Below are 12,259 nucleotides of genomic sequence, written 5' to 3' on the forward strand. Positions count from 1 at the left end.
TGTTGGCTGATATCAATGTTTCCCCATTCAGCCTCATGTCTTGGAAAAGGGGAGCCCTTCTGGATACAGACCTGCTTATGCTGATGCCCCTGGGATCTGCCATCTCTCTCTTCCTGTAGCAAGGGGGTAATTTACTTGCAGTCTCTTCTGTGCAAAGAGACATCCCCAGTTTTCATCAAGCAATAGTTTAGTGGTGAATTGTTTCCAAGGATATGCAGAACACGTCCTTGCAGTGGATAATCTTCTCCTTGGCCAGCTCTCCATGGAAATGATTGTGACTGCCATTTTATTAGTGGCCAGAATTCCTGTTGCTTTTCTCAACAAGCTTATTAATGTGTGTGCAGGCAGACAACTTGTGAGCAGGAAAGAAGAAGGGGAAATGATGGTCCAGGGCTAGGCACCAACTCTTGCAGTTAACTTATGTCCCAAGACATCACGTACAGCCAAACCCATTGAATTTATTTGCAGTGCTGTCTCTCACATGCAGAATCCCAGCATTCTCTACCAGCTACAGACACTGTGGTGGTAAATGCATTAGTGACTGCACGCCACAGACAGATTTTTACAGTAAAGGGAAGCAACGGAAGTATCTGAGATTCTTAAGCACTGGGATTACACAGTGTTTTAAAATGGCTTTCTATTGTTTTGGCAGCTGAAATGTCTGCAAGTGAAAAGACTAGACACACTTCTCTTTAGTGCTTCCAATTATTTGGCTTAGGCTGGCTGCATCTGCCAGAGTGCTGGCTGACTGGCCCTCATAATGGACATTGTCAGGAAAAAACCTCTAATTCCTCTGGCTGTTCAGTGTTTTCCTCACTGTTTATTTCTCCCTCAGTCTGGAGAAGATACACAAAGTCATTTCCTGATTCACAGGGACTTTCATTATTCTGATGCATCTGAGTCTCAGATTTTTCTGAAGATTGCTTATGCTGGAAAGAAAAGAAGAAATCTTTCTCTATGAGTTCTCTGCATAGAGCTTATTATCTACATGAAGGCAGCTTGTTTTTGCATGTACATTTTATTGACTATAATGAAAGAATAAATAATCAAAAGTCACAGCAAGGAAGGGGACTACAGAGACACATATTCTCATGGTCAAGTACCACTTCTCCATGCCCAGAAGACTCACTTATATTGAGATATAAGTGCATGAAATGGGCACACAGTTGAATGAAATCTGACAAAAAATATGAGTCTTCATGCTTTTTGTGTCCAGCAGTCTGTTCTTCTGTCTTCTTTCTGATTGTGAGGCTGGTATGAACATTGTCTTTCCATTAAATTTGACACTGAAATGTTTAGGTCGTCCTAAAGACCTGTTCATGAAATATTTTGAGGGCAGAGGGGTTTTTTATATCTCAAAGGCCAGCAGAAAGAAAGCTATCCAGTGTTTACACAACAAAATTATTCACAGTATATTACTATATAATAATTTCTAATTGTTTATAATAATAGAATTATGTAGAAATATCAACTTACATTGATAGATGTGCAGAAAAGTCTCTCCCAGTTTACTTGTGAGGAGAGGTTCCGGCAAGTCCCTGAAGAATTGCTTGACCATGTCAGCCACATCGTATGCTGACTGGTCTTCATAGCTGACGTTTTCTGGGGAGCTCTCGTTCATCTGACGCAGGGCCTGGATTCGGGATTTCACTCCAGATTTCCGAAACAGACCCACCTAAAAACGTTCCATATTGAGTCAGGTAAAAGGGAAAATGGCATTTGAAGAATATATATGTGGTATATACATTTAGATGTGGGGACTTGGATCATGACCAAAGCTTGGGCTGCTTATTTCACTCTAGGCAAGAAGGAGGAAAATGTGCAAATGCAATTGATGGTCCTACAAGGCTCGCAGGCAAGCACAGGCTCCCACAGAAAGATTGCAGGGGTTAATAATGCTGCTGCTCTCTGTCCCATCCTAGAGAGAGGGTTCAGACTGCCTTGTGGTTTCTCTGCTGCCTGAGAAGTTTAAGCAAGATGCTCTGCTGATATAAAACAGCCTGGCTTGCTTGGCTTGGGTGACTGTTGATTTACTCCAGCTGAGAATCTGGCCCCTCATGTTTATTTGGGTATATATTTTGAAGACTAACAAGAAAATATTATGCTTAGCTAAGTAATAAATGCTGTGGCAAAAGATTAGTACTTCCTGGTAGAGCTTTAAAATCAAGATTAAATGTATTTTTTCCCTTTCATGCTCTCTGCTTCCAAGAGTTCTCCCAAATCCCACTGAAAAGTACAGTTCGAGTGTGGGAGCCACGGAGGGATTACTTGTGCAGTGTCACTAAAATACATTTTTATCCTGTTTGCTTTCTATTTTGAAAGGAAGTGGTAATTCTTCAAATGATGCCTTCAAGGCAGGGCTGCCCTTTCTTGTCCTTCTCCACCCGTGGAATTCCCCCTGGGGTGAATTCCTGGGCCTCAACCACATTTTTTATTCCCAAGTGAGTTTACAGTGTTTCAGTTAGGAAGTGTTAACACTGTTTTCCCCTCAGTTTTGCAGGAAAAAGGTGAAACATTGAGAGAGACCTATGGGAAAGGTACATTTCCAGTTGGGAATTATAGACCCTTTTTCCTCTGTGACTGCTATCTCACTGGTGATCCTGCATGGCATAGTCCATCAACAAACAGTAAAGGCAAGGGAATAATGCCTTCTGGCCTTCTCCCCCTTACTTCTGAGTAAGAAGCAGCACAGAGTTCACAGAGGACCCTCCTCTCTCTAAAACACCTCCCATGCTCACCTGGAGGGTATTTAGGACTTTGGTCAACTCACACATTCATGACACTAATTACATAGATCACAGCTCTGTGAGGAGGTATATTTATTTAATTAATTAAATGGAGATGAACTGCTGCACCAGACTGACTGTGAGGCAGCTCTTCTATGTCTTCTTATTGATGAATTTAGTGTCACTTGAGAGCTAAATTTCTGTACAGGAAGTAGAGAACTGGAGTGTGCCCTGTGTTCTGTATTTATGATCCCAAGTGAAGCTCTACTCTTCTTCCTGACAAGAGCATACAAGAAAGAGCCTCCAGCTCTTTTCATCTGGTTTTCCCTTTCCCTTTCTCTTCGTCTTTTTATATGCCTTTTACTCTTAGAAATGTGTGCTGAAGATGAAGAAGACAGACTTGCTAATTTTGCCCAAAAAATAAAGTTTTGGCCTGTGGTAGATAAATGTCAGACCAGAGGCTCAGTTCTCTCCCTTTGATGGAAAGTGTCCTTGCTGGTATAAACAACCATTAAAAACTTCTAGCTAAGTCTGATTTGAGAGGTCAGATATCAAATCTCACCCATGCAATCTCCAGATGGACATCATTCTACTATTCTTGATCTCTGTTTAAAGACATTTATCCAAACTATTTCCTTTTTTTTTTAATTAATGGAAAAAAATAATAATTAATCAAAAGAGTTCTTCACTCAATAAAAAGAGATGTTTTAGCCTCTGTTATGCATTATTACAGACTTGTTCTGTAAATAAAAAGGGACCAAAAACCCAGGGGTTAGTCTGCCCCAATCTCTTTACTATCTTCGTGCTGTGTGGATCATCTTCCCTACAAGCAGCCATATGATGCATGACAGAAATAAAGATGCAGTTGGAAAAGGCAAAGCAAAGGAAAGGAAAAGGCAAAGTTTTTATTTCATGAAGTGAAACTGAATTACATGTCCTACAAGTAACTGTGCGGCTCCTCATGCAAGTTTAGGGATTTCAGTGGCAGGAGCCAGACCTTGCAATGGTTTAGAGCAACCTCAACTTTACCAAGTTTGTGCAGTAGAAGCTCTGACACCTGTTCTGAACTCTAGCCCACCTTCTGCAGTGCACAGGAGAGGCACATAAGCAGGATGCTGAGGTTACTCAGGTCTCTGTCCAGGCATTAGCAGACTTTGAATTAAATGGGAACAAAGGGAGTAACTGTGAAGCAGAGGAGCTGAACTGCCTGGAATGTTTTTGTCTAGAAAGGTTTTTGGTGAAAAGATATTTTAAAGGATCCCAATTTATACTTTTCCTCCTTCTTTTTTTTAATCACTATTTCCCCAATTTTACTCCAAGAAGAAACCAAAGCTGAACTGAAATTCACAGAGCTCTGATGCTTCCCAGCCCGTAAACACAAATGGAGCAGATAGTTGTATGAGGCTTCCAACACCTTTTAATTGCCTCATATCTCTCAAGAGCTTTTTCCTTCTCCTTTACACTCCCTTTACATTCTCCCCAATTAATCCTCTCTCTTTTTCTTCCTCTTGCTCTGCTTCTTAGCTGACAAGCCCATCCCTATCCTTACATCTCCCGTTCCTCTTATTTGGGCGTCTCCTCCTCCAATCTCACCACTAATTCCAGGCTTGCTGCATCACTTTTCTTCCTACACTGGCTTTCCCAGCTCACTACACAAACCCAGATGAGCACCGTGGCAACCAGGCATGTTAGCTCCTGAATATATCACTTCTACTTGTCTCTATGCATCTTTCCCTTCCATCCTCTCTTAATAAATTTCTGACAAGCTGTTCATCCCACCCCTCAGCTCCCACACTGCACATAGCTGGCACAACTCATCTCACCTCACTTTTGACACTCTGGAGTTAGATGTCAAGGTCTGACCACTACAGGATCGCTTTACAAAGAGAATGGTAGGAAGGAGCTGTGTCTTCCTGACAGAAGGACCTGTGTTTTTCCCACTGGCTGCAAAGGGAAATTATTGTGATTCACTGGAACACCTATAATTTTCAGATTTCAGTTTTGGGGAAGATGACTGTCACCCAACAAAAAACCTGAACAGTGGCTAGAATAGTGATTAGAAAATGTGAAGATACAGAATAGACTAATTCTACCCTTTTTGTGTGCTCAGAGCTAGGAAAGCAGCAAAGTCTGAAGAGCAAAGTGCTGGTTGCTCCTTTCGAACTTACAACTATCTAAAGGCAGTTATGAAAGAGGTCCTATGACATGAGGTCAGTAACAGTAGAGGACTGTACATAAACAGCCATGGGGTTTCTCCCAGTCCTATGTTCATAAAAATATACATCCTCATCCTTAGGGGAAGAACAGTAAAAATATGATTAGTATGTCCCTCTGTAGCTAAAGGGAATAAAAAAAAAATCTGAAATACTTTGAGCATGAGGGTCTCCCAGCTGGCTTGTTGTAGCTAAGAACACTATAAAAGGCAACGTACCATAATGGCTTTGGCATTGAACCCCAGCTGACCTAACTATCTGGATATATCTGACTCTGTCAACAGAATACTTGGAATATTTTGCTGAGTTTGCTCTCTGTTCTTGGACTTTTCTGTCTTTGCTAAGTAAATAAAACCTTTTGTACCGTATCTTGTGAAATGGTGAATGCAGTTAACCCTCAATGGCAACAGTCAAGCATAAGCAGTACAAATACATGTAGAAGTGGGGAGTCCTGATCCCTTCCCAGGTTTCATTCAATATACATGAAGATCTCAAAATGTTCTTTGAAGTAGAGTGTGGTATACAAATCAGCAGGACTGTTACAGCTACAAAATTTCAACAGAATAGCTGGATACAAATCTCAAAATGGAAGACTTTTAGTTTTGGCCCCAACTATCAAATCACCAGAGGAGATTGAGGCCCAACATAAGAGATAATAATCTTCAAATAATCCTGGCACTTAGTACAGAAATGCTCACTGCTGCTTGCTTAAAGTGGCTTTTCAGAAAAAGCCAACAAGTCCATGGAGTAAAGCTCCTACCTGGTCTAGACAGTTGCTCCGTAGGTAGCGCAGGGCTTGTTGTATGCTCTGGGGCAGAGGCTGCCCCGTTCTCTGGACGTGAACTATCAGGGGCACACCAAAGACATTCTTGTCCTTGTAGTCAGGGACTTTCATCCTCTTCATGAACTTTGGTACAGACCTGAAAATTAACATGAACAGGCTGCATGAAAAAATCAGGGTATTTACACACCTTCTGAGTAACACTACTGACAGAAATTGGTAACCGGGGTCATTTTAATAAAGATGGTGAAATAATGTTCAATGCACTATACACAGACACTTTACAATTTGCATAATTGATTAATTTCTTAATGTCTATAAGTGGTTGGCCTCTAATGTACAGCATTACAATCTGTTCTGGCAAGAACCTTTTACTACTCAGGTGTCATCCAGCTGAAGCCAACAAGGTTTAAAGCATCTTTTAGGGACTCACAGGAATGGCAGAGCAAACCTGAGTGGAGAGGGTATTTGAGGGAAAAGGAGGTTCAGTCCTCTAACATGCTGAATGATCTTTGTACTACCAGTTACATGATTTAGTATTTCTATTGACTAAAACTTTACAATAAGAAATGCTTGTGGGAAATCCCTATGTGTCAGATTCCTCCCTTGTGTTATATGATGTATTCTAGTTGAGTAACTTAAGTGAAGCTGGTGAGCTTGCTTTCTTCAAAAAATTGTGATGAAAACAAGAACCAACTGGATTCCCTTTTTGGAAGTCATGACTGCCATGGAATTAAAATTAAAAATATGAATATGACCTGAATGTGACTAAGAGTTTTGTCATCTGTGTGGGAAGAAGTAAAAACTCATTTTAGATTACCCACTGAAGAAGTACAGTGCGTAACTCTACAGCTATTTACAGCGCCTCTCTTAAAAATCCTTAGAGACTGATTATAAAAACTGAAGAAATATCTCTCAGGATGAAAACCTTGTACAAACAGTAGGACCTAGAATTTGCTGTATTCTAGTCTGCTTATTTGAAGCTGGGTAAGGTGAGATTCATTTCAGCACAGATACCAGCTAGCCACAGGGAATGCACTGAAGGAGAGCAGTGAAATGGGGATTAATCTTACTGAATTTTAGTTCTCTTACAGAGATTTAGAAAGAGTCAGCTGTCTGTACTACCTCTATACCCACTTTAGAGAGAGACACCTCTGGAAGGTGACCCAAATCCTCAGCCTTGGATATAATGGTCTGCTTTGGGGTTGCCTGTCTTTTTCTTCTGACCACAAACAGCCAACCTGACTTTCTCAGATTAGATTTATAACAGATTACTCTTTTAACTTTTCCTAATGACTGATGTCAGTGAGGTGAATCTCACATGTATCAATTGTATCTATTTTTTGATTTCTAAAGGAAAACTTGTCTTAACATAGCTCACAGATGAATTTAGTGAGATTTTGGCGAGGTGCTTTCAGCATGAAAATCACAATATAAATATCAAGTCATACTGTACCTGGACTGGGTGCCTTAGTGTATTTGGGAAAGATTCTGTCATCCTTTTGAATATTTCTCAGATAGTTTTATTATATCTCAGATTCTGTCATCTTTTTTGATTATTTTCTTAGTTACTCTTATCCATGCCCATTTCCATTTCTGGTGTACCTCAATCTGTGGGGCCCACCAGAGTTTTTGTACCATGAAACATGCAGGTTTCTGTAGCCAGTTGCTAGAGAAGGAGCATTCACCTCCATGTGTGCTTCCCTCCACTCCCTGAGTGACCAGGTAGCTGTCACAGCTGCCAGGGCTGCAAGCTCCCTCTAACACAGGTCCAGGCCTAGGCCAAAGCCTGCATCTTTGATTTCTAGAGAAAAGTCCCATAACTATTCTAACCCTTTTTTAAAAACACAAACAAAGTAATATCAAATACATGAAGCAGCAGCTGTTTCTTTTTGAATCACCAAAAGAATACTGGGTAGAACTTACTATAAACTTTTCCTACTTTATAGTCACTCTTTCTTATTCCTGTTTATTTTTCTGGAACTGTAGCATTGTTCAAAAGGCCAGGGTTGTCTCTCTGTTAGAGCTCAGGAATGAACTCATATTCCCAGGATCTATCTCTCACTTTGTCAACGAGCCACTAGGCAGCAATGGATTAAAAGGGACAGTTTCAAATCCCACACTTGAAGTCAATGGTTCCTTCTAATTGCATTTACTAACCAACAAGAGTAACAGAATTACGAGAAACTATTTTCTTCTAAAAAGTCTCCTCCCAGTTACTAGTGGTACTCACCAGGTCCATCCATGTTTGTTTGACATGGAGTACTTTTCCATGATGGCAGTGAGACGAAGCAGAGAGAATTTTTGCAGTAGATTCAGCTGGGCTGCTGACTGGTTGTTGATGTGAAGCGACGCAATGGAGCGGCTCAGGTGATGAGAGACTTGGAAACTCTGCCATCGTAATTGCCTTTAGTAAAAGAAACGATAGAAAAATCAGAGAACTGCTTTGGTTGGGCAGAAAAGATGGTGTACTGTGAGATAGGGCTGGGCAATGTATAAAACATACATAAACACACACATATGTGATGGCTTGTGCTGTGAAAAGAAAGAAAATGTACCTTGGAGATAAATAGAACAATTTAGATAATCTCTTTAATTTCAGAAATGCCCAAGTTTTGTCATTTTAACATTAGATTCACAAGTGGATGTGGGTCCTGTCCATATACTTGGGGAAGCAGTGCTGCCTGCTATGGTCTTTAGCCCACACACTTTCAACAGGATGTGGGAGATTTAGAGACAAATGTTCTTTGCCTGACTCAGAACTGGTATTTGATGCCTAGTCCCTCATCTCCCAGGGGACTGACCTGACCACTGAGGTATTTGGAGCTGAGGTTCTCCAAACAGATCTGTTATTAAATGCTGAAGGATTTTTTTGAAAAAGGACTAAACCATGTGTCTCCTTAGCTAAAGCTATAACCACCAAGCTATTGAACCATTCACATCTTTTTACTCCAATGCACTTTCTCTGTATACTGGATTCACCAGAAAAAAAAAAAAAAAAACAAACCCCTAATTTTATTTTCATGTTTCACTAAGTATAAGTTCTGACTCAAATTCTAAAAAAATTGGCACTGCTCATTTACTCAATAGCTCTCTCCAGTCCACTTTCACTTTTGTGGTGGTGGTGAGCAAGCACAGGCAGCAGCAAACCATGGCATGGCAGAGTCCTCTATGAGGGTGTGACAAGTCTGACAGCAGATCAGAAAATACCAGTATTATCAGAAATACCAGTATCAGAAAATACTAGGTATGTTCTCCCTGCTTTTGCACTTACAAAGCTACCCTACATACAACAGTTTAGACCACAAAATCTCTTGCCCAGGACCATTGGTACTTGGCTTAACAGGAGCTCATCACTCTGACTTAAAACAGGTCTGTAAACTATCAACAAAATTCCACTTTTCACTTTATTAAGAAGTCAATCATTCATCATAATTTCATCCCACCCATGTAAGGGGCTGGGGCAGGATAGAGAAGTTCTCTTTGAGCACAAAGGGGCACATTTTTAAAGCAGATCAGTGCATTAAAAAAGTGCATAAAGCTACAGATTCATAAAGACCTGGGTGCATAACTTAGAAGACAAATTAAAAATATATACTACAATATATACAGGGTCCTGCTATGTAATCAATGGATCAAGGGATAAAAAATGCCTTAGTTTGCTCTATTAATCCAATTCTGCATTGATTCCTTGTAAGAATCTCCCAGCAGGATGTCCCTTCCCTCAAAATCCCACCTTTCCTTGGGAAATCCCCATCTCCATACAGGATGAACACTACTGTAATGGTACCCTGTGCCTTCTGACTCCCAGGCTGAGAACCTCTGCTTAATTATATTGTATTTCACGGTCTGTGGATTTGTATACAATAATTTGCTACTTACCTGCTTGGCCTTGTGAGCGATGCTCCCACCCCAGAGTCCCTCCTGTCCCTAACACCAGTGGCTTCGGATTCATTCAGGGATGTTCCATCTCTGTCCATGTCGCTCGGGGTGGTCCGGCCATCAGACACAGAGTTTCCTTCAAAATCGAGAGTGATCTGTGTAGGTGACTGGAAAGGTAATGATGGAGATTCCCTGACTGACATGTCACCAACTGGCAGACCTGGCAACACCTTCTTTGACCAGCAATCTACCACCTCCTGCAGTCCATTGACATGTTGCAAAATGTCATCTAACTGAGGGAAAAGGACATCTTTCTCTATGTCCAGGAGGTCCCCAGTACTAGCATACAAGTGGGAACCTGGCACATTGTCATAAATACTAATTCTGCTCTCTTTAGGACAGCAAGCCATCAGTCCAGATTCCTTTGGAGTAGAGCAGTTCTGCTTTCCCAAAGAGATGCTGCCTGTCCTCCAGTTTACACTGTTACTGTTATCTGTAGGTGAGAGGCTTTCAATAGAAAGTGCCTTTGGGAAGGTCCCTGGTTTGTGATCCTTGGGAATGTGCACAACCAAGTTCTCCTGGGAATGAAATTCATTTTTGCGGTTTTGGTCCACCACTTGCCGTAAGGCCGTTCCTGCCAGAACATCCAGGTCCTCCAGGTACATCCCACCTCTCTTGTTTGCTTCATGGCACTTGCGTTCCTTCAAACACGGCGTGCTCACCCCACTGCTGCTGTTTTCAGACTGACTGCTGTCACTGCTGGATTTGGCAGAAAAGGGAAGCCCTCTTTTGACTGAATCTTGCCCCAAATTTTGGAGATCGCCATTGACTATCTGCACACAGTGCATGTCTTTCAAGGATTTTGGCTCATACTGGAGAACTGGTCCACTGATCTCTAAAGGACCTGTTCTTCCCGAGCCTTTTAGTTTTCCATGCACAGCTTTTGCTTTTAGCGTCTCCATGCGTTTTAGAAAGGTTTTTGCTCTGGCTCGTGTTGGATTTTCATTCTTCAGGCTGTCCTTGGGGGACGGGGCGGTGTTTATTGCAGCGGAGTCCTGCAGCAGGGTGCTTTCCACATCATGATGGGCAGAGCAGTCACAGGCCTCCCTGGCAGCACCGGAGGTGCCAGATTGGCTCCTGTTGTCACTGCCCCCACTGCTCTCGCTGTGAATTGATGAGAGCTCAGGTTCACTCAGATCTGTAAGGACGCTCTCACTGCTTGTCGTATTTTTCATTTTAATGTCCCCAGAAGAGCCATGTCTGTCAGATCGGTGAAGCAGAGTGTCAATGTCGTCCACCCGAGACCATCGTTTGCTGGTTCTTTGGAAAGTCCATTTATTACTGATAGCACAGAGATCTTCTTCATCTGAATCTTCACTCTGGAAAAAAAGCAAGTGGCACATGTTAAAATTGTGTGCTTGAACTTGATATTTGAATTAATGTGATTGGGCTGCTCCAGGTGAGCAAAAGGCAACAAAGTCTCTCTGAGCCAAGTTTATGGAAGACTGGTCATCAGTCCTTTCATAATACCCTCTTTCATTTAATTGTAAAGACTGCAAACATCTTAACAAGAAAGGAATAAAAGCCTGCTCCATACTAGGAGTCCCACTGATACCTCTTGGCTTCCATGGACTGCCTGTGCACTGAATTGTGTAGGGCTGATGCTCACAGTGACTGTTTAGGAAAAAAAAAGTTTTGAAAGGCCAAAGCAAAGGAATCCTGATTTGCAGGGATGGTGTTAAGATACACATGATAAAGACAGGGAAATAGCTGGGTACTACAGCAATGTGAGCTATTTAAAAATCCAAGACAGCAAATATCTGGTGCTGCACGTAGGTTTGCAGTGAGAACTGAATAAACATCTATAAACTTCATAGGCCAGATACATCTAACAGGATTTATGTTTTAGGAATATAACAACAGATAAATAATCATAATGCTTAAAATAACAATAAAAACAAATATTTGGCAGTATTGCTTAGGGTGTGTCTGAGTGCAGGCAAAGGAGAGCAGAGAAGGCAGCCATGGGGATGTGGGCAGGAGGAGCAGCTAGGCTCAGGCTGGCATGGGGCAGCATCTGCAGCTGAGGTAGGCTTTCCTACAGTGGGCAACCACTGTCTTCACTGCTGTCATCAGTAGAGGCACCCCAAACTTGATGACCTGCAGCCTGCCCCACTGTCTCTGGCTTCTCCCGAGGCAGCAGCACCCCACAGCCCTTCCTGGTCTCATCCCTCAGCCTCAGGCGTGCAGAGCTGTGCTTATGTTTAGGAACTACTCTGCAATGAAGAGAACGTGTGCCTTGAAAAAAAAGTTAGATAAAAAACCTCACCCTATGACATTTTTCTCATCTGTTTGCTCAAACAAAAAAGATACATCTTCAGCATGAAGCCACAGTTGCTAATGAGTACCCTTTTCCTGACTTTGAACTGGACTTGTACTGTATTATTCTTGTGCATTTGTTTTAAAGCAGAACAAACTAACTTCACCTACATGACATCCAAACAGCTCTTCACATTCTTGGAAGCAGTATGAAGGCAGTAAAATATGACAGGCTGTCAGACTAAAATGAGGTGCTAAACCAGAAAGACTATTTTGGGACTGGAAAAATTCTCATTTTAAAAGTCTATTATTAGAAGTTTTTTTATATGAAGTTTCAA

At 41.6% G+C, this 12,259-nt stretch overlaps 1 protein-coding gene across 2 annotated transcripts in view; it reads right to left on the bottom strand.

Annotated features, from left to right (window-relative positions):
* The window catches only part of STARD13 (StAR related lipid transfer domain containing 13), a 288,376-nt gene that overhangs the window by 12,925 nt on the left and 263,192 nt on the right, over nucleotides 1–12,259 (bottom strand). For both annotated transcript variants that reach the window (XM_053934317.1, XM_053934316.1), the window contains 4 exons: nucleotides 9,603–10,981; nucleotides 7,954–8,127; nucleotides 5,700–5,859; nucleotides 1,477–1,675 (listed from right to left, as the gene is read on the bottom strand). In XM_053934317.1, the coding sequence (XP_053790292.1) occupies nucleotides 1,477–1,675; nucleotides 5,700–5,859; nucleotides 7,954–8,127; nucleotides 9,603–10,981 (1,912 nt within the window). The remainder of the gene's footprint in view (nucleotides 1–1,476; nucleotides 1,676–5,699; nucleotides 5,860–7,953; nucleotides 8,128–9,602; nucleotides 10,982–12,259) is intronic.

The sequence above is a fragment of the Vidua chalybeata genome, chromosome 2 (genome assembly GCF_026979565.1).
Source record: "Vidua chalybeata isolate OUT-0048 chromosome 2, bVidCha1 merged haplotype, whole genome shotgun sequence".
In the NCBI taxonomy this organism is placed as follows: domain Eukaryota; kingdom Metazoa; phylum Chordata; class Aves; order Passeriformes; family Viduidae; genus Vidua; species Vidua chalybeata.